Here is a 21,992-nt window from a genome sequence, read left to right as displayed (position 1 = left end):
TTATTCACTGTCAAAAATACTATCAAGAGAGACAAAATTTTATTGCTCAAGTCGAGGCCAATAATACACCCTTTAATGTCAGAAATATCTTACAAAGAAGTAATGGGAAAATGTTATCTTATTTGTTTACTTTTTTGAAAAACACAGGATTATTAAAACGTCTTTAATTTCTAGATAAGAAGCAACTCCTGTTCCACACTCCAGTCCAGCGGTGGCGGTAATACACCGAAACATCTGTCAACCGCCATATAAATCAGAAGGAGAGAGAGAGAGAGAGAGAGAAACATAGGAATTAGTGGGAATGAGGTAGCTGATAAGCTGGCAAGGGAATATTTAAGTATTAACGATATTACGTTGGCAGTTGGTCCAGGAAGGACCGAACTGAGGAGTCAGCTTATGGGAAATATTTTCCAGACATGGCAAGCTGAATGGGACAAAGATTTAAAGGGGAGACACCTGTACTCTATTCAGCCTTCAGTAAACACACTCTGTACACTATCAGGGGGTAGGTCTCAGCAAGTGGTCCTGACTCGTCTCAGACTAGGGCATTGTGCCTTAAACTCTATGTTACATCTGATCCATAAACACAGTGACGGTCTATGTGAAGTATGCAGAGTCCCTGAGACAGTTCCCCATGTTTTATTAGAGTGTGTGCTATACTGTGAATTTAGGCGTATATTGGTCATTGAATTATCTCAGCTTGGTGTTACTACTGTATCCCTTAACTCTCTGCTTCAGCTAAAGGATTCGAAAGTCACTTCAAGTCTAGTTAGATTTCTAAAAGCATCTGGAGTATACACTAGAATCTAAGAGACTGAATGAACTTGCAACGACGTGTAATATCCTGTAGGCGGCGGTAATACACCGGATGGTGTCTAACCCGCCAGTATTTCCTGAAGAAGAAGAAGAAGAGAGAGCGAGAGAGAGAGAGAAAATCGCTGCACAGTCGACTGTGCGATTAAGTGGGTCTTAGGCGCATGCGTAGTGTGTTTTTGTGCGCGTGGAGTATGTTCATCTGATGCTGTTAGCTATACACTTTAAAATAAAAATAAGAAATCGTAAGAGGTTGTCGGTAATTTCGTTTTGTTTAAATTATAGGTAATAATTTTCTAATAAAAACCCGATACAATGCCAAACGACAGCTCAATGAAATTGTCGAAAAACCTATTACGGATGAAGGTAAGTGAAGCTGGTTTGGGATTGTTGTTGAGGATTTGTAGTTTGCACTGCGACAAAAAAACCGTGTGTCTGAGAGTCATGTCTGAGTTTTAAAGTCAAAGTCCGGAAGCAGTAATTAGCTCGTTATAATTAATCTTGTCGGGTTTTATTATCTAACTGCTGGTAAAGTGTAAAATACCCCTACCTGCTCAATTTGAGATCAAGTTTCCAGAAAGGTCAAATTTGTTGGAATAACTATGCAGTGTATGTTCCAGGTTTTGATTTAGGGGGTTTTATTATCTAACTACACACTGAAGTAACAAAGTTGTTTTGGGTGTTTTGTTTTTTTTCCTCTACAGTTTATGCAAAGAGGACTTGATGTAGAGGCAAAGAAACAACTTGAGGAAGAAGAGAAGAGGATTATAAGTGATGAACATTGGGTTTTGGACCTGCCTGAACTTAAAGCAAAAGAGTAAGGGTTTATAATCTTCCTGTGGTTAAGATTTAAGTAACTACTATTTCCTACCAACACTATGTCTATGGTATACTGGGGAAAATGGGATTTAGGAGGTGGTGAAGCCGTTGTCACGGTCTGAATTTACCAGTTAATAAAATTAACTTTATTAATTTTATTTACACATATACTAATAAAATTCAATCCAAACCATTCACACAATACAAAAACACATTATCTACACATTATACATCTGAAAAAGATTGTAAAAATATCATCTTTCTTTTTTGCTGGTCTCATGCCTCTTTGGACTGTGTGTTTTGCTGATCTAAATTTTGTGACTGGGAAATGATTGTTTCCTCATCCATATTCAACAGCTTGTCTACTGATAATCAAATCTCACAATTGTAGTCACAATTTGCGTTCTATTAGTCCACAAATGTGTTGAAATGCTCGGTACAAAATTGCAGCAAGAAATGGTAAATTTAGACTTCCCGGAAGTTGACTGGGAAAAAAAATCGGTATGCGCATGGTAAATTTATACCAGCTCACGATCAGACCGTGACACCGTACGTATTTCTTGGGTGCCAAAAAACTTGGAGTAGTTTGATCCCAGCCCTGTCAATAATAATAATAATTATAATACATAGGGCCAAATTTACTCAATTCTGATTGGTCAGTCAAGGAGGGCTTTTTTTCCTTAACACGGGCTGTATTTCTGAAATGCTATTGGCTAGTTTGTTGCTTGGTTACGGTTACAAAAATTAGCAAATTTTGTCAAAATGGTTGACTCTGCTGACTCAGCAATGCTGCGTTTCGCTATATTTGACGGAGAAATGATAAACCAATTGAGATCTGCAAGCGAAAATTAATACAAAAAAAGTATGAATTTTTGGCTTTCCGTGTTTAAGAAATGGGCCGCAGAAATACAAATAAACACCTCTCTAGTGGCATATGAATGCTGTGAGTTAGACAAGGTGCTATCGCAGTTTTATGCAGAAGTGAGGAAAGACAGGGCTCGTGCAGGTCCTTGAACTCCTTGAAAAGTGCTGGAATTTGAAAACTCATTTCAAGGGCACTTGAAACTCCTTGAAAATTGTAAATACTCTTTGAAAAAAAAAACTTAAATTCTTCCTGTGTATTTAGGTGTAATTAAAAAATTAAATTTAAAAAGGTGGCGGCACGGTGGTGTAGTGGTTAGCGCTGTCGCCTCACAGCAAGAAGGTCCGGGTTCAAGCCCCGTGGCCGGCGAGGGCCTTTCTGTGCGGAGTTTGCATGTTCTCCCCGTGTCCGCGTGGGTTTCCTCCGGGTGCTCCGGTTTCCCCCACAGTCCAAAGACATGCAGGTTAGGTTAACTGGTGACTCTAAATTGAGCGTAGGTGTGAATGTGAGTGTGAATGGTTGTCTGTGTCTATGTGTCAGCCCTGTGATGACCTGGCGACTTGTCCAGGGTGTACCCCGCCTTTCGCCCGTAGTCAGCTGGGATAGGCTCCAGCTTGCCTGCGACCCTGTAGAACAGGATAAAGCGGCTAGAGATAATGAGAATGAGAAATTAAAAGAAAAATTAGAGAAATGAAGTGAAATCAATATAGAAAAACGATGACACAATTGTCATTTAAAATGAACACTCTGGGCTTCCTGTGTTTTCGCACATGCGCTTTGGTTCTCTGGCGCCATATTGAATTCTCCTCTTGGGCGTGCAGGCGTGCACAAGGAGAGAGAGAAAGGCGTGCAAAAGGAGAGAGAGAGCGCATGAACAAGGATGTCAGTGATGAAATTTTCGCTATGCAAACAAGGAGACGTATACTAGAAGATTAATCTCAACTGAAAGAGAGTGTTGACAAGCTGATGGAACTAGCAGAACAAGAACGCAAGATAGTGCATGTCACGAAAGCAAACAGCTTCAAAAGGACAATAAAGGATATGGAACTCGATGCTAATGAGCTAAACGACAAAATTGAGGAGCTAAAGAAGAAGCCCAAGCGTTAATGTTTTTAATTTTGAGTGAACCAAATCGCTTAGCTGCAGTGGTTACATTGCTATAACATAGAGGCAGTTTGTTGCAAACATATTCTGCCGTATACAGTTTTTTAGAAAGTTTTCCATGTTTAAATTTGTTGTTGAAATGTAACAGATTTCAATTATATCAGTGACAGTGTTTCTAACGATTGTTTTCGAAATCTGTTTTAAAATATAACAAGCGAAAATAAAAGAAACGAATTAAATGTAACACCCATGCAAAGGCCATGCTTTTTTCTAATAACAAACGAAACAAAAGGCTCGGCTACCAAGCTTCGAACCATGAGTGACTTTAACGATTGTAAATTCCAAAACTAAACACCTCAAAAAGCAAAGAATACTAAATATAAACACAAACTATGTCGATATCATGGTTGTGAAACTGGTTGTGGAGTATTTTGGAAAGGTTTTTGCAACCCAAAACTCCAGTTTTCCTCATTCAAAAGTTCAATCAAATGTTCATTATCCTGATTGTACCTATCGTGATGTGGTCCTTGAAAATTTTGATTTTGGTCCTTGAATACTCCTTGAAATGTCCTTGAATGTCTTCACAAAAATCCTGCACGAATCCTGAAAGAAAATGGGGGGGAAAACTACGAACCAGACTCTCAAAGTACTGCAGGCAGCATTGGATCGGCATCTAAGATGAGAGAAATATCCAGGATCAATCCTGAAAGATGTAAATCCTCATGTCATGTCGCCGTGTCCTGATGAAAGATGCTTTAGAAACTGATTCAAACGTGCAAGATTGGTTCAGAAAACGTGAATGACAAGTGTTGTGAACTTGAATGGCTTCCAAAGTATGAATTTGGCCCTGTATATTATAAACAAGTAATCGTATGGTTCCTCGTAAAATTAAGGATCAATTTCACTCGTGATTTCGAAGTTTGAAATTGTTTTCTAAAGAAGTTCCAATAAAATTTTGTAAACCACTTTCAAAATCCTCGTGTCGTGTCGCTGTGTCATGATGAAAGACGCTTTAGAAACTGATTCAAACGTGCAAGATAGTCTTACGCCCTGATTGGTTCAGTTATAGGACATAGGGCCAAATTGCTCAATTCTGATTGGTCAATCAAGGAGGGCTTTTTTTCCTTAACACGGGGCTGTATTTCTGAAATGCTATTGGCTAGTTCGTTGGAATGGGTAAAAAGCCAAACAAGTCCAAAAGCCTGACGAAACAACAAGATATTCTGTGGAAATGCGGTCCTCGTGTCGTGTCAGAATTGAGTAATTTGGCTCTATGTATTATTAACAAGTAATCATATGGTTCCTCGTAAAATTAAGGATCAATTTCACTCATGATTTCAAAGTTTTGAAATTGCCCTCCTCACTTCGCGATGAGGGCTATTTTCAAAACTTCGAGATCACTCGTGAAATTAATCCTTAATTTTACTCGGCCCCATACGATTACCTATACCAGTAATTCCCAACCACTGTGCCGCGACACATCAGTGTGCCGTGAGAGATCATCAGGTGTACCATGGGAAATTATCCAATTTCACTTAATTGGTCAGAAAATTATTTATTTACTGCAAATAATTTGTCTTAGTTTGTCTATGCCAGCGACCTATAGTGACAGGCAGAACAATTAAACACTCTTCCACTAGATGGCAGCAGGTAGCTAATTAACCTGTGTTATCTACAGTGGTGCTTGAAAGTTTGTGAACCCTTTAGAATTTTCTATATTTCTGCATAAATATGACCTAAAACATCATCAGATTTTCACACAAGTCCTAAAAGTAGATAAAGAGAACCCAGTTAAACAAATGAGACAAAAATATTATACTTGGTCATTTATTTATTGAGGAAAATTATCCAATATTACATATCTGTGAGTGGCAAAAGTATGTGAACCTCCTAGGATTAGCAGTTAATTTGGAGGTGAAATTAGAGTCAGGTGTTTCCAATCAATGGGATGACAATCAGGTGTGAGTGGGCACCCTGTTTTATTTAAAGAACAGGGATCTATCAAAGTCTGATCTTCACAACACATGTTTGTGGAAGTGTATCATGGCACGAACAAAGGAGATTTCTGAGGACCTCAGAAAAGGCATTGCTGTTGCTCATCAGGCTGGAAAAGGTTACAAATCCATCTCTAAAGAGTTTGGACTCCACCAATTCACAGTCAGACAGATTGTGTACAAATGGAGGAAATTCAAGACCATTGTTACCCTCCCCAGGAGTGGTCGGCCAACAAAGATCACTCCAAGAGCAAGGCGTGTAATAGTCGGAGAGGTCACAAAGGACCCCAGGGTAACTTCTAAGCAACTGAAGGCCTCTCTCACATTGGCTAATGTTCATGAGTCTACCATCAGTAGAACACTGAACAACAATGGTGTGCATGGCAGGGTTGCAAGGAGAAAGCCACTGCTCTCCAAAAAGAACATTGCTGCTCATCTGCAGTTTGCTAAAGATCACGTGGACAAGCCAGAAGGCTATTGGAAAAATGTTTTGTGGATGGATGAGGCCAAAATAGAACTTTTTGGTTTAAATGAGAAGCGTTATGTTAGGAGAAGGAAAAGACTGCATTCCAGCATAAGAACCTTATCTCAACTGTGAAACATGGTGTTGGTAGTATCATGGTTTGGGCCTGTTTTGCTGCATCTGGGCCAGGACGGCTTGCCATCATTGATGGAACAATGAGTTCTGAATTATACCAGCCAATTCTAAAGGAAAATGTCAGGACATCTGTCCATGAATCTGTCCATGTGGGTCATGCAGCAAAACAACGACCCTAAGCACACAAGTCATTCTACCAAAGAATGGTTAAAGAAGAATAAAGTTAATGTTTTGGAATGGCCAAGTTAAAGTCCTGACCTTAATCCAATTGAAATGTTGTGGAAGGACCTGAAGCGAGCAGTTCATGTGAGGAAACCCACCAACATCCCAGAGTTGAAGCTGTTCTGTACGGAGGAATGGGCTAAAATTCCTCCAAGCCGGTGTGCAGGACTGATCAACAGTTACCGGAAACGTTTAGTTGCAGTTATTGCTGCGCAAGGGGGTCACACCAGATACTGAAAGCAAAGGTTCACATACTTTTGCCACTCACAGATATGGAATATTGGATAATTTTCCTCAATAAATAAATGACCAAGTATAATATTTTTGTCTCATTTGTTTAACTGGGTTCTCTTTATCTACTTTTAGGACTTGTGTGAAAATCTGATGATGTTTTAGGTCATATTTATGCAGAAATATAGAAAATTCTAAAGGGTTCACAAACTTTCAAGCACCACTGTATCTGTTGCCATTCAAACAATAGAATTAGTAATGCTTCAGGTGTGACAGCAGTGATAGCGATGGATAAATATTTGAAAAGAAAAAGTGCACAATCCAAACTGGGTCCTGGGGAAAATTCTGACCCAGATGAAGGCCCTAGTATGAGTAATGGTTAGAAGAAAGCAAAAAAAGGTGAGCTCAAGACAATACAACAAAAGTTATCTTTCCTTTGGATTTACTTTTACTGGGGAACCAACCGAGCCGACTCCATTATGCTTGGTGTGTGAGGGGGAAAAAGCTGTCCAACAGTGCAGGAGGAAATAACTGTACTGAGACAAAATCATGGTTTTAAGCTGAGCTTTGCTGATCTACCTTTGGACAGTTTTTGGCTGACTGCTGCCAAGGAGTTCACCATTCTGGCAAGCAGAGCTCTTTCAGCTCTGCTCCCATTTTCCACAACCTATCTATGCGAGCTGGGCTTTTCAAGCATGACTGCTAAAAAAAACTTAAAAAAAAAAAAAGAGACACTCAGAGCAGTTCAGGAAGATCTTTGTGTATGTCTTTTCTTCAATTCCTGCAAGTACCGTATCTCAGTTTTGTGTTCGACTAAACAGGCCCAGGTTTCACAATGAGTAAGTAAATTGTGAGTAAATTGAGACTAGATGATCATTTATATTTCATTATATATACTTTTTTGTTTGGTGGTGTGCCGTGGGATTTTTCTAATGTAAAATATGTGCCGTGGCTCAAGAAAGGTTGGGAAACACTGCTCTAAAGTTTAGTTTGCCAGTTGAAATACCGTAAGAAGACAAAGGGTTGAATACATATATCAGAGTCAAGTTTATTGCCAAGTCTGTTCTCACATACAAGGAATTTGCTTTGGTGATTGTTGCTTGAACAGTTAAGATAGAGAATTTAGCAAAGACGAAAGCAGTTATATACATAGAATAAAGAATAAGAAGAGCCTAAAATGTACAAATTTGAAAAGTGGACATATTTAAGGAGTATGTGCATGGGTTGTTTTGAAGCCCAAGCTGCACATTGTGTCCTGGAATGTGCAATAATAGGTTGCATAATGAAGAGTCATGACATGAATGGGTTAAATAAATAGCCAAGCTGTACAGTGTGTGCCGGAATGTGCAATAAAAGTTAACAGAATGAAGATGTATGGCATGACCATGAAATGTGCAAAATCACAGTTTAGAGATGAAGTGCATTAACGTTATAGATTGAAAGTATGAGGTTCGAGTCAGTGGGGTCTCTGACCTTTATTGATGAGATCTTGATTGAGAAAATCATCAGGAAGAGAGAAAACATCACTAACTTGAATGATTATAGAACTTTTTAAAAGAAAGGATCATGGGCATCAACATGGAGAACCACTTAACTGCGACAAGCTCATTACAAAGTGAATTATCACCTTGTGGTGTTCAATATATTTTTAGGATATGTATGAAGTTTGTATTTGTGATTTACCGTTATATCAAATAACAAATCTCTCTCTGCTAGTACACTGCCCAGCCCAAAAAAAAAAAAAAGTCACACACATTAATATTTCATTGGACCGCCTTTAGCTTTGATTATGGTGCACATTCACCATGGCATTGTTTCAACAACTTTATGCAACATCACTTTTTTTTTTTTCCCATCCAGAGCTGCATGAATGTTTCACCAAGATCTTGTCTTAATGACAGTAGCATCAAACCATTCTGTAAAGTCTTCTCCAGCACACCCCAAAGACTTTCAATGGGGTTAAGGTCAGGACTCTGTGGTGGCCAATTCATGTGTGAAAATGATTCCTCATGCTTCCTGAACCACAAAATTGGAGTCCTAATTTTATGCTCGTGCCATCAGGAAAGAAAAATCCATTGATGTGATACCCTGGTCATTCAGTACGTTCAGGTCATCAGCTGACTTCATTTTATTGCCCCATAACATTTCTGAGCCTCGACCTGACCAACTGAAGCAACCCCAGATCATAACACCGGGTTCCCGCGGGTCCTTAAAAAGTCTTAAGTCTTAAATACAACTTTCGGTTTTCAAGGCCTAAAAACGTCTTAAATTGTTTGGAATGACTGGAATTTTCGAAAGGGAGGTATTAAATTTAATATTGGACCGAATGAGTGAAATGTCTCCATCCGGTTTGGGGTATTTTTTTTTAACCATAATTTTAAAAGTGACCAGCGTACCTTTTGGGGGCAGCATTGGTTCTGTGCATTCTGTAGATCAAGAGCTAACGTTAGGAGGCTACTGGAGGCAGTGTGGTGTGTTGCGGTGGTTGTGGAGAGTGAGAGATGCGCAGGTAGCTTACGTGGGCGCTAGAAAGCATTGATAATTATGGGAAGATGTCTGTTTAACGACAAGTGGTTGGGGGATGACAAATACCCCCAAAATAAGGAGAAGACTTGTTTGCGATAAAAAGCGCTGGATTTCACAAATGTGTTTAAAGACGGTAACGCAGCACTGGGGACACGGCGGACTGGGAAACTGGCTTTTCACGGACATGAGGCGCGCGCGTGTTAGAGGTCAAGCGCTCCGGAGTGAAATGCAGGGGGGTTCGCGCATGCGCACAAGAGTCAGGTGGAAAATGGGGCTTATAGGAAATACTACTAATAATAATGATTTAGCATCATTTTTTTTACATAATTAACATTGTTTATTGTACTAAGTTTAATATAAATATATAAACAACCTTTATTTCAAAACTCAATTAAAAAGAACTCCAGAAAATACAATAATTCTAAATATACTACAATATAAATAATTTGTACAAAAAGTTTTTTAGCTTTTACTTATTGTCTACAACAGTGTTTTTAATATAATAATAAGAATAATATTAACAACCACTAATAATAATTAGTAGTAATAGTAATTTATTATTAATCATTACTACTTATGAATTAGTGACTAATAAGTACTAGGGATTATTAAATGTTATAAAATTAAGTTATTAAAAATTATTACAAATAATTATTAAAACGTAGTAATTGGTAGAATACAAAAAAATACTCATGGATTATAGTTTTTTTTTTTAAATAGTGAACATTGATATAAAATAACTATACTACTACTACTACTAATAATAATAATAATAATACTAGTAATACTTGTTGTTGTTATTATTATTATTATTATTATTATTATTATTAGTTCAATTGTTATATCAATGTTCACTATTAAAAACAAATTATCTATAATCCATGAATAATTGTTTGTATCACTACTAATAATAATAATTACTTTTTTAATAATAATTTTAACTAATCTTATAACTCAATTTTATAGCATTTTAATAATCACTACTTATTTATTAGTATAATTTAGTAGTTGATGATAATTACTACTTATTATTAAATTACATTTTGATAATCACTGCTTATTAAGTAGTAATTAATAATACTGAATTATAATTGCTACTCTATTATTAATTAATATAGCTAATAAGTAGTGATTATTAAAATGTTATAAAATTGAGTTAATTTTTTAAATATTATTAAAAAAGTAGTTATTATTATTATTAGTAGTAGTAGTAGTAATAACACAAAATTATTCATGGATTATAGATAATTAATGATTATTTTTGAATAATGAACATTGATATAATTGCACTGATGATAATTAGTTTACAGTTATTACAACACGTTGATTAATATTGATAATGGTTATGAAAGGTGACAGTTGTTTTTCTGTGTTTAATGTAACGCTCTGATGATTGTATGACTGCATAAACAGGTTTATGCTGTTACCTGCTATAATGCAGAAGATACTCGAGAACTTCCTCAGCCAGCTGTATACTGTACGACACTCAGACTGATTTTGCTGTCGGACACAAACTCACACATCATCAAAGATAATCTTTGGGGATTTAAAGGTGGGGTATGAGATTTTTTTCAGGAGTATTTTTTACCATATTGCTTGAAAAGCTCCTCACACCCATGTTGCAAGCAGTACTATGGACCCTTTTCAGTCACGTGACCTTCATAAACGCGACCGCCATTTTGGACATGTAGTGGACTTCGGCTCAAATCGGTTTGAATGCGAGGAAGGCGACAAACATAAAAGAAAAAGGAGCGAGATGCCGAAAACTGTATTTACTAGTTTACTGTAATTATGATCTGGCAGCTATTTACACCGGATCCAGTGTAAATAGCTGCCGGAGCCAACGTCCGGCCGGGCCGCGAGCGAGTGCGCTCCGGAACCTCGGGCGCCGGCTCCGGCGGCTATTTACACTGGATCCGGTGTAAATAGCTGCCAGATCATAATTACAGTAAACTAGAATGGAATGTTAACAGCAATGTAATGCCTTTTCTGGCTAATTTTATTCGTCTTACCTCCAACAAAGTGGTCACTACACAAGCGTTGGTATGCCGCTATCCATCTTCTCCATCGGTCAGCATCTACCGGGATCCGATAAAATGATAACCCTTGCCTTGTTTGTTGATGGTTACTACATCCAAGTGCACAACAATATAGTGGCATGATGGAAGTCTTGCTGAAAATAAACACTTTCTTTGCTGCCGTTCCTCAATGCTGGCTGCGGTAAACTACTGGTAGTACACGTCCAAAATGGCGGCCGCGTTTGTCGTGACGTCACGTGAAAAGGGTCCATAGAAGGTTTGACCCAAAAACGAAATATTTTAATCCAGTCTACAGTGTAAAATAAAGGAAAAACACCATCAAATCCTCTTTCGATTACGTTCATTATGTCTTATATTAAATATAGTTAGTTTTTTTTTTTTTTTCCTTTTTTATCAGACATCTAAAGATGTCTGATAAAAAAGAAAAAAAAAAAAAAAAAAACTAACTATACCATCAAATCCTATCGAGGTACCACCTCAAAATGATTGGATACTGACACGTCAATCAGACTGAAGCCCGCGAGCAGCCCGTCCCTTGTGTGTGTGTGTGTGTGTGTGTGTGTGTGAGAGAGAGCGCGAGCAGCCCCTCCCCCAACCCACGCGCTGCGAGCAGAGTGTCACACAGAAAGCGCAGGATTTTCTCAGTGCGCTCCCTCCAAACAACGGGGATTTACACAAAAATGGAAGGAGATATTCACAAAATTATTTCACAGTGAGTGCCACAAGGCTCTCCTGAACACACTGATGTAAATTTGTCTGTAGTGTAAAAAATGAGGTCACTAGAGCGAGTTAAAAACAAGTGACTTTTCTGCCAAGTTTATCTCATCTCATCTCTAGCCGCTTTATCCTTCTACAGGGTCGCAGGCAAGCTGGAGCCTATCCCAGCTGGCTACGGGCGAAAGGCGGGGTACACCCTGGACAAGTCGCCAGGTCATCACAGGGCTGACACATAGACACAGACAACCATTCACACTCACATTCACACCTACGGTCAATTTAGAGTCACCAGTTAACCTAACCTGCATGTCTTTGACTTGGGGGAAACCGGAGCACCCGGAGGAAACCCACGCGGACACAGGGAGAATATGCAAACTCCACACAGAAAGGCCCTTGCCGGCCACGGGGCTCGAACCCAGGACCTTCTTGCTGTGAGGCGACAGCGCTAACCACTACACCACCGTGCCGCCCCTCTGCCAAGTTTATAATGGCAGTCTATGTGGCTGCACGGCTGTCCTCTCCTCTCCTCCTCACTTTCAGGCTTCTCATTCAAAAACTGCAAGTCCTATCGTGTAGGTAGATACATTGTGTGAACCAGGACAAGTGTGGCTACTACTTTTGAGAAAATTGTGTGTGGAGTGAAAATTGGGGCTGAAAACACAGTTTAAATGAGAAAGTTTGAGCTATTTTTCCAAGCTCTCTACACTCTAACTTAACGAGCTCCACTGGTGTGTAACGCAATAGACACCCATTATAAAGCCGGACTTTCTCAGGCTTTATAAGGGGGAGGAGGGGTGGAGACGCGGGGGGTGGGAGCATGGCGAGGGCGGGCGTGGTTCTTTTCAAAATATGGCTTGCGGGAACCGTTATTCCAAAATCTCGTACCCCACCTTTAAATAATGCCGGCTAAGGTTGTTCAGCTGGTTCTACTTGCCGTTTATTGTTTTCGTTTTTGAAATGATTCATGGTGTTTTCTCCAGTAAACCCCAGTCTTCTCCTTGCTGCTACAGTAGTTCTGCAGGCCCAAAACACACGACTTTGCTTCAGCTGTTTGCGTGTCTAACAGTTGCCATTGATGCACCCTGTTGTTCACCAATTGTGTGCATTCTTCTTAAAGTTAGTAAAAAAAAAAATATTGCAGAAAACAGTTTTAAGTTGTCGTATTTATCATTTTCTTTGCCATGGTACAGTCTTAATTTTTCCATTTAGAGGTCTTGAAAAGGTCTTAAAAGTCTTTAAATTTGTACTTGAAAAATGTGCAGATACCCTGTAAGACTGCCTCCAGAGGCTTGTACAGTGGCTTCTAGGCACTTCACGCACTACCCTTCTTACCCTGACACACCCATCACTCAGAAATAGGGTACATCTGGACTCATCAGACCACATGACCTTTTTCCATTGCTCTAGAGTCTAATCTTTATGCTCCCTAGCAAATTGAAGCCTTTCCTTCCTCTACTCTTCGTAACAAGTGGTTTTCTTATGGCCACACAGCTGTTTGGTCTCAATCCTGTGAGTTCTCGTTGAATTGTGCATGTGGAAATGCTCTTACTTTCACTGTTAAACACAGGCACGATTTGTACTGGCAATTTTATACGATTGAGCGTCACCAAGCATTCAGGTAATCTCCGATCCCAGTCAGCAGGGCAGGAATTTCACGAGGCCCACAAGGGCCATGGCCCTCGTGCCCTCTCAATTTGGCCTTGTGCCCTTGGAAAAAATATCTGCCGTAAGGCCACAGTGGCCTTGATGCCCTGCGGTTTTATAGTCTGCCTCGTGACTGCCAATAGGCTTTAACATCACCTGCGTCTATTGAGAAAAAAAATACGTCTTTTGATGACATTCTGGATTCTTATTGGCCAACTCATCAGTGGTGGATCGGGCTCGAGCCTTGCATGAACCGCTCCGACGTGCTATAATGACACCGATCTATCACCAGCCAACCAGGAGACTTAATCAAATGCATCCCCCGCCCACTTGTGTCCGCGTCTGAGACGTTGAATTTTCACAGAAGGAGGGAAGAAGTTGACTGAGGTAAGACTGTGTAATAAATCAACGAACGAATAAGAGAGGAATTTCAACATATAGGGCTTAAGTTTGTTACCGTTAAATAAGCATTGCTTGTGCAGTAACGCTATGTCGTTACAATGTTGACCCACTTTTAACGTGCCGAGTACTGACTGTAGCCGCTAACAAATGCTGATTAGCTTGCTGTCAAGTTTTTCCTTTGTCGAGCTTTAAGCGTAAGGTCATGGATGTTACTACTGCTTGTTCCTGCCGTAATGTGATATGTGCTGTTTGTTCATAGCCACTTTTTTAATCTATGCAGTTAGCATTGTTTTGTTACTAGTATTGTATGTTTCTTTTTGCTGTTTAACCGAAGTGTAACTGTGACCCTCAGGTGATAGTTTAAGTTTGTTTAAATTACAAAAATGAGTACACCCAATGACTGTCTCATATACTCTTCATATACTCACACTGTTTAAGTAATGCAATAAAACTAATCTTTAAAAGTGGAATTTACTCAAACTGTTTGCATAGAATGAACTTTGGGGTTAACAGTGTAATAGTGTTGCAGTGTTCTGCAAATTTGCAATTTAATATTTCAGATCTTGAGACATGAAAGTGCTATTTTAAAAAATAAAAGGTCAGAAATGTTTTTTCTTTGTCGTCTATTTAGTTCATTTTATTTCCTTAATAATTTTCCTTGATTGAGAAATCGGTCTGGGCTCTTATGGGTTAATCAGTAGCCTGCATGCTAGTATATGTTCCATTTACAGTCAAACATTTTGATGTACTCCGGGCTCAATTTTGATTAATCAAAAATCTGCATAGTAGTACAGTCTGAAGATGCTCTTGCACATTCGGTGTCAATTGAACAAAAATTATGGGAGGATATAGGTTTAAGTTTTGCAATTTTTGAAGTGAGTGATGGATTGATAAGTTTAGATGTGTTCAATATTTTCTTATCTTCAGACATAATAGTGTAGGAGATGTTTCTTTACCTGCTTGATAGTTTCGACTGAGACTCCAATCTTCCTGAGAAGTGTCATTAGTCCTTAAATTAAATTCATTATAGACGTGAACTTAAAATCATTGTTTTATTTTATGGCCTTGGTGCCCTGGCTTTTGGCCTTCGTGCCTTCAAAAAATTGACAGCACAAAAGGCCAAGTGGCCTTGCCCCTAAAATGACGAACTTCCAGGCCTGCCAGTCAGTCAGTGCGTTTACATGCACATAGAGAAAATCGAATTTCTGCCGTTGCTTGACTGAAATCGAAGTTCTAAATGCCATGGAAACACCTTAGCTCGGCTGAAATCGAACCGAACTTGATTTCTCGTAATCAAGCTACACGACCTAGATTATGCGATTTTTGCCGAGCTACTTAGTGCATGTAAACCCTATCGAGCTACGTAGTCCAGCTACTTACTTCAGCACTGCCCCTTCCGGAAGTGACGAGACCACAAGCGGGAAATACAACAGCCTTGGTCGGCATGACAACGAATCATGACAACGGCATCTTTTCTTTTTGTGGCATTGTTTGCACTGTTAAAATTTAGCTCACTTACTGTATCACCAAATACATCTGTACAGCTGTTGCATAGCTGTGAATTGTGTACATAAACAAGTCATTGTATTTGTGTGTGTGTGTGTGTGTGTGTGTGTGTGTGTGTGTGTGTGTGTGTCCAACATCTGAAGAATGTCAATAAAAACAAAACAATTGAACTTTTTGTGTGTTTATTAAGACATAAGTTAAATTGTAAGCAAAAAATGGACTTTAGAAAAATATACAATTGTGCAAAATAAGTTGTCTTACAAAACAGTGGTCTGCGCAGGACAGTCTGTAGCCATACAGTCTGTTAGAGCAAGCCTAACAGCTTGAGCACGGAATAACTTTGTTTATACTCTTGAATAGCTCTTCATGACGACAACCGGAAGTGTACCAACACGATGGGGCGTGTAGCGCCACCTGTGGCTCGGGTGCACAATGTACCTCACACAATAGCTTGATTTCCTTGTGTGCATGTAGGATTGGATTTCTCTGGCACCCCTGCTGGGACCCTTAGCTCGATTACCGACAGTAGCTCGATTTGGATGTGCATATAAACGCACTGAGTCAAGTGTTTTTTTTTTTTTTTTTTTTTTTTCTTTTTTCTTCCCCCCAACCACATTTCTTCTGCAAAGTTGACTGTTCACCACCATCCTTCCAGGTTTTAATAATGCTTTGGACAGTTCTTAACCCAATTCCGGTCATTTCAGCAGTCTCCGTAGTTGTATTCTTTGCTCAGTGCAGGCCAATAATTTGACTCTTCTGAAATAGTTTTCTTTTCCACAACCACGGGATACGTCTTCTGATATGGTTGTGAAAGATGAGCAACTACTCACTGCATCATTTAGGGTTAAAAGATTTTTTTCCAGCCTGAAACATTAATCACTGCAGTAATTATTTAATCAAAGGCTCTTAAGTATTTGCTTATTTAAATCCAAATTATGACACTTTTTTTTTTTTGGCCAGGCAGTGTATATTTTCAAAGATTTTCATATATTTTTCATATTAATAGAAAGTATTGGCCATTAAATAGCACTTTCTCAGCTGTTTTGTACATAAAGACTTAACTGAATTGTTGTATCTTTCATGTAGAAGCTTCATTGTTGAAGAAAGAAGTTATGTACCATGTTTAGACTTGGTTTATGGAAGAATGTCATTTAAGGGATTCAATCCTGAAGTTGAGGTAATCTATGTGTATCTGTTTTCCCTACTTTTAAGTATCTATTCCGAATTTCTGATATTTATAGTGCCTTCTTTACCATCTGATTGAATCCTCTGTAGAAGTTAATGGTTTTGATGAATGCTCCCAAAGAAGAGGAGGATGAAGAGGAGGAGGAGAAGGATATAACTCGAATGGACACAGATATTACAGATGAGGAGATGGCCATGAGGTATATGTACAAGAGAAATATGTAACATGGTTTTGAGTAGTTCCATCAAAATAATTTTGTTTACCATGCACCTCGTCCAACATATTTTTTACAGATATGGAAGCTTGGTTGAAAGCATGAAAAGAAGATTTGCCAAAAAAAGGGACCACACGTCTCCGAAGAATGACGAGAAAGACATCAACCATGATGATGTAGAGACACAACCCAAGAAAGTGTTCTTAAAGCCTAAGGACTGAGGCATATTTATAGGCTTTATAAAATGTGTGTGGTGGCCGTGTTCGGTGTTTTTTGTTTGTTTTAAGATATATGCACACACTTTGGACTCTGTTTTTATATTCAGTGAATAATGTTCTGTAAAATTGCAGTAAAAATGGAAGATGTAAATTCTTATTTTCAAATGAAAGTTTGTGCATTGTGTGAGATTGACCTAGCCATCCAGATTTTTTTTTTTTTTGACCAGTTGTGAGAAGTTTAGGGTTCTTGTGCAAGAACTGGAATACCTGTGGAATTTAAATCTGGTATTTCCAGTCCTGAGAAAAGTATGGTAACCTAAACCTTTTACTCAAGCATGTGTGGATCATCTTCTGTTAAAGTAAAACACAAAGCACTCTCTTGTCTTTAGGCAGTAACGCAAACATCATGTGTGTATCCCTTTTCATGATGCTGTTATTGACCCTTTAAATATAGCACACAACTGAAAATAGATTCTGGACAGTAAAATGGACCAGCGAAATGGCTTGATTATTTATGCAATTCTTTTACAAGGAAAAAGAAAGCATTGTAGTTTTGTTTACAGATAGAATGTATGTGGCGCTGTTACCATTTAAAAAAAAAAAAGAGAATTTGAAGCAAAAACCTGAGTCTGTCGACTGAAACTAGAGCACTATGCTGATGCTGCCTTCGGTTTCTTTGCAAATTGGGTTTAAAAGGAGTGTTAAATTAACATTTAACTTCTTTTGTGTGTGTGTGCTCGCCTTTAAACACATACGGATAAACACAGCTTACTTTATAAAGTTATGATCAGCCCTTGAGTATTATTGGACTGCTCATTTTTGTCTGTCAGGTATTTGAACTGTGATCAAAATACACATCTCTGCATTTTGGTCACAAAATACAGAATCTATTTTCTAGTGCCAGGCAAGTAAATAACGGGACTCCCTAAAGTGAATGACGCATGAAATGGAATGACGAATGACAGCTAGTGATTTGAACAATAAATGGTCCCTTGTCATTCAGATTCTTATAAATGGAATAACGATTGAAATGTAGGTGGAATGACATGCTTTCAGCTCATGAAATGGAATGACATTGTTTCTAAGTGGAATGACATACTTTTAGGTTATGTTATCAGTGATATCCCCTTTTACAAATGGAATGAGTGTTTTTAGGTGGAATGACATACTTTGAGGCAATGTTATCAGTGATATCACCTATAACCTAACCCTAACCCTAGAAACAATGTCATTCCATTTGTTAATTTGATATCAGTGATAACATTGCCTCAAAGTATGTCATTCCACCTAGAAACCTCATCTCATTATCTCTAGCCGCTTTATCCTTCTACAGGGTCGCAGGCAAGCTGGAGCCTATCCCAGCTGACTACGGGCGAAAGGCGGGGTACACCCTGGACAAGTCGCCAGGTCATCACAGGGCACCTAGAAACCTTATCATTCCATTTGTAAAAGGTGATATCACTGACAACATTAGCTCAAAGTAAGTCAATACATATAGAAACCCTGTCATTCCATTTGTAAAAGCTGATATCCCACCAAGCACCCACTTATCTTATCCTACACAGCAAATTCCTCAGTGTTGAATTAACACTTTCAGAGTTAATTTGTGTCCAGTTGGACCTATATAAACACAGTAGGGTGTTAAATCAACACTCTGGGTGTTAATTCAACACGGGATTTTGCTGTGTAGGGAGGTCTAAAACTAAAGATTTCAATCGTTATTCCATTTGTAAGAATCTGAATGACAAGGGACCATTTATTGTTCAAATTTACTACCTGTCATTCGTCATTCCATTTCATGCGTCATTCACTTTAGGGGGTCCTGTAAATAACACGGAGTGGTCTTCTGTGGGTTTACCCCTTTTTGTAAGAACAGGAGATGTAATGGCAGGGGGATGCAGTTTTTCCTTTAATGTTTTCGCTTTAATTTTCAGGGTGGTTACAGAGTGAGACAGAAGAATATTTAAATCTGTTGTTTTGGGGGGTTTTTTTCCCAATAGATTTCCTGCAGACTGCCCTCATTCTGAAAATGCACATTAACTAGAGCCTTAATGTATTTGGACACTATATATACACACAGGACACCTGCCTAATATTGTGTAGGTCCCCCTTGTGCTACCAAAAGAGCTCTGACCTATCGAGGCATGGTCTCAGTGAGACTTCTGAAGGTGAGCTCTGGTAGCTGGCACCAAGATGTTAGCAGCAGATCATTTAAATCCTGGAAATTGCGAGGTGGGTCCTCCATTGAGCTGACTTGTTTGTTCAGCACATTCCATAGATTCTTGGTCAAACTGAAATCTGGGGAATTTGGAGGCCTAACATTTTGTCACGTTCCTCAAACCATTCCTGAACAATGTTTGCTGTGTGGCAGGGCACGTTATCCTGTTGAAAGAGGCCACTGCCATTAGGGAATACTGTTGCCATGACGGAGTGTACTTGGTCTGCAACAATGTTCACGTTGGTAGGACGTGTCAAAATAACATCAACATGAATGCCAGGACCCAACATTTCCCAGCAGAACATTGCCCAGAGTATCACACTGCCTCTGCCAGCTTGCCTTCTTACTATAGTGTATCCTGGTGCCATTTCTTCCCCAGGTAATTGACATGTATGCACCCTGCCATATGGAAAAAAACTCCACACAGAAAGGCCCTTGCCAGCCACGGGGCTCGAACCCGGACCTTCTTGCTGTGAGGCGACAGCGCTAACCACTACACCACCGTGCCGCCCCTCTGCCAAGTTTATAATGGCAGTCTATGTGGCTGCACGGCTGTCCTCTCCTCACTTTCAGGCTTCTCATTCAAAAACTGCAAGTCCTATCGTGTAGGTAGACACATCGTGTGAATCAGGACACGTGTGGCTACTACTTTTGAGAAAATTATGTGTGTGGAGTGAAAATTGGGGCTGAAAACACAGTTTAAATGAGAAAGTTTGAGCTATTTTTCCAAGCTCTCTACACTCTAACTTAACGAGCTCCACTGGTGTGTAACGCAATAGACACCCATTATAAAGCCGGACTTTCTCAGGCTTTATAAGGGGGAGGAGGGGTGGAGACGCGGGGGGTGGGAGCATGGCGAGGGCGGGCGTGGTTCTTTTCAAAATATGGCTTGCGGGAACCGTTATTCCAAAATCTCGTACCCCACCTTTAAATAATGCCGGCTAAGGTTGTTCAGCTGGTTCTACTTGCCGTTTATTGTTTTCGTTTTTGAAATGATTCATGGTGTTTTCTCCAGTAAACCCCAGTCTTCTCCTTGCTGCTACAGTAGTTCTGCAGGCCCAAAACACACGACTTTGCTTCAGCTGTTTGCGTGTCTAACAGTTGCCATTGATGCACCCTGTTGTTCACCAATTGTGTGCATTCTTCTTAAAGTTAGTATAAAAAAAAAAGTATTGCAGAAAACAGTTTTAAGTTGTCGTATTTATCATTTTCTTTGCCATGGTACAGTCTTAATTTTTCCATTTAGAGGTCTTGAAAAGGTCTTAAAAGTCTTTAAGTTTGTACTTGAAAAATGTGCAGATACCCTGTAAGACTGCCTCCAGAGGCTTGTACAGTGGCTTCTAGGCACTTCACGCACTACCCTTCTTACCCTGACACACCCATCACTCAGAAATAGGGTACATCTGGACTCATCAGACCACATGACCTTTTTCCATTGCTCTAGAGTCTAATCTTTATGCTCCCTAGCAAATTGAAGCCTTTCCTTCCTCTACTCTTCGTAACAAGTGGTTTTCTTATGGCCACACAGCTGTTTGGTCTCAATCCTGTGAGTTCTCGTTGACTTGTGCATGTGGAAATGCTGTTACTTTCACTGTTAAACATAGGCACGAGTTGTACTGGCAATTTTATACGATTGAGCGTCACCAAGCATTCAGGTAATCTCCGATCCCAGTCAGCAGGGCAGGAATTTCACGAGGCCCACAAGGGCCATGGCCCTCGTGCCCTCTCAATTTGGCCTTGTGCCCTTGGAAAAAATATCTGCCGTAAGGCCACAGTGGCCTTGATGCCCTGCGGTTTTGTAGTCTGCCTCGTGACTGCCAATAGGCTTTAACATCACCTGCGTCTATTGAGAAAAAAAATACGTCTTTTGATGACATTCTGGATTCTTATTGGCCAACTCATCAGTGGTGGATCGGGCTCAAGCCTTGCATGAACCACGCCGACGTGCTATAATGACACCAATCTATCACCAGCCAACCAGGAGACTTAATCAAATGCATCCCCCGCCCACTTGTGTCCGCGTCTGAGACGTTGGATTTTCACAGAAGGAGGGAAGAAGTTGACTGAGGTAAGACTGTGTAATAAATCAACGAACGAATAAGAGAGGAATTTCAACATATAGGGCTTAAGTTTGTTACCGTTAAATAAGCATTGCTTGTACAGTAACATTGTCGTTACAACGTTGACCCACTTTTAACGTGCCGAGTACCGACTGTAGCCGCTAACAAATGCTGATTAGCTTGCTGTCAAGTTTTTCCTTTGTCGAGCTTTAAGCGTAAGGTCATGGATGTTACTACTGCTTGTTCCTGCCGTAATGTGATATGTGCTGTTTGTTCATAGCCACTTTTTTTAATCTATGCAGTTAGCATTGTTTTGTTACTAGTATTGTATGTTTCTTTTTGCTGTTTAACCGAAGTGTAACTGTGACCCTCAGGTGATAGTTTAAGTTTGTTTAAATTACAAAAATGAGTACACCCAATGACTGTCTCATATACTCTTCATATACTCACACTGTTTAAGTAATGCAATAAAACTAATCTTTAAAAGTGGAATTTACTCAAACTGTTTGCATAGAATGAACTTTCGGGCTAACAGTGTAATAGTGTTGCAGTGTTCTGCAAATTTGCAATTTAATATTTCAGATCTTGAGACATGAAAGTGCTATTTTAAAAAATAAAA

General features: G+C 39.4%; 1 protein-coding gene across 1 annotated transcript; it reads left to right on the top strand.

Annotated features, from left to right (window-relative positions):
• Positions 1 to 936: 936 nt before the first annotated feature.
• On the top strand, positions 937 to 17,595 carry LOC132873820 (M-phase phosphoprotein 6-like). The gene is made up of 5 exons (XM_060909623.1): positions 937 to 1,179; positions 1,518 to 1,630; positions 16,564 to 16,654; positions 16,753 to 16,862; positions 16,957 to 17,595. Exons 1-5 carry the CDS (start codon positions 1,129 to 1,131, stop codon positions 17,096 to 17,098), a joined length of 507 nt encoding a protein of 168 aa, XP_060765606.1. The 5' UTR covers positions 937 to 1,128; the 3' UTR covers positions 17,099 to 17,595.
• Positions 17,596 to 21,992: the final 4,397 nt, after the last annotated feature.

This window comes from Neoarius graeffei, chromosome 2 (genome assembly GCF_027579695.1).
Source record: "Neoarius graeffei isolate fNeoGra1 chromosome 2, fNeoGra1.pri, whole genome shotgun sequence".
In the NCBI taxonomy this organism is placed as follows: domain Eukaryota; kingdom Metazoa; phylum Chordata; class Actinopteri; order Siluriformes; family Ariidae; genus Neoarius; species Neoarius graeffei.
The sequence above is the reverse complement of the archived record's forward strand: the minus strand, read 5'-3'. Positions and strand labels throughout refer to the sequence as shown.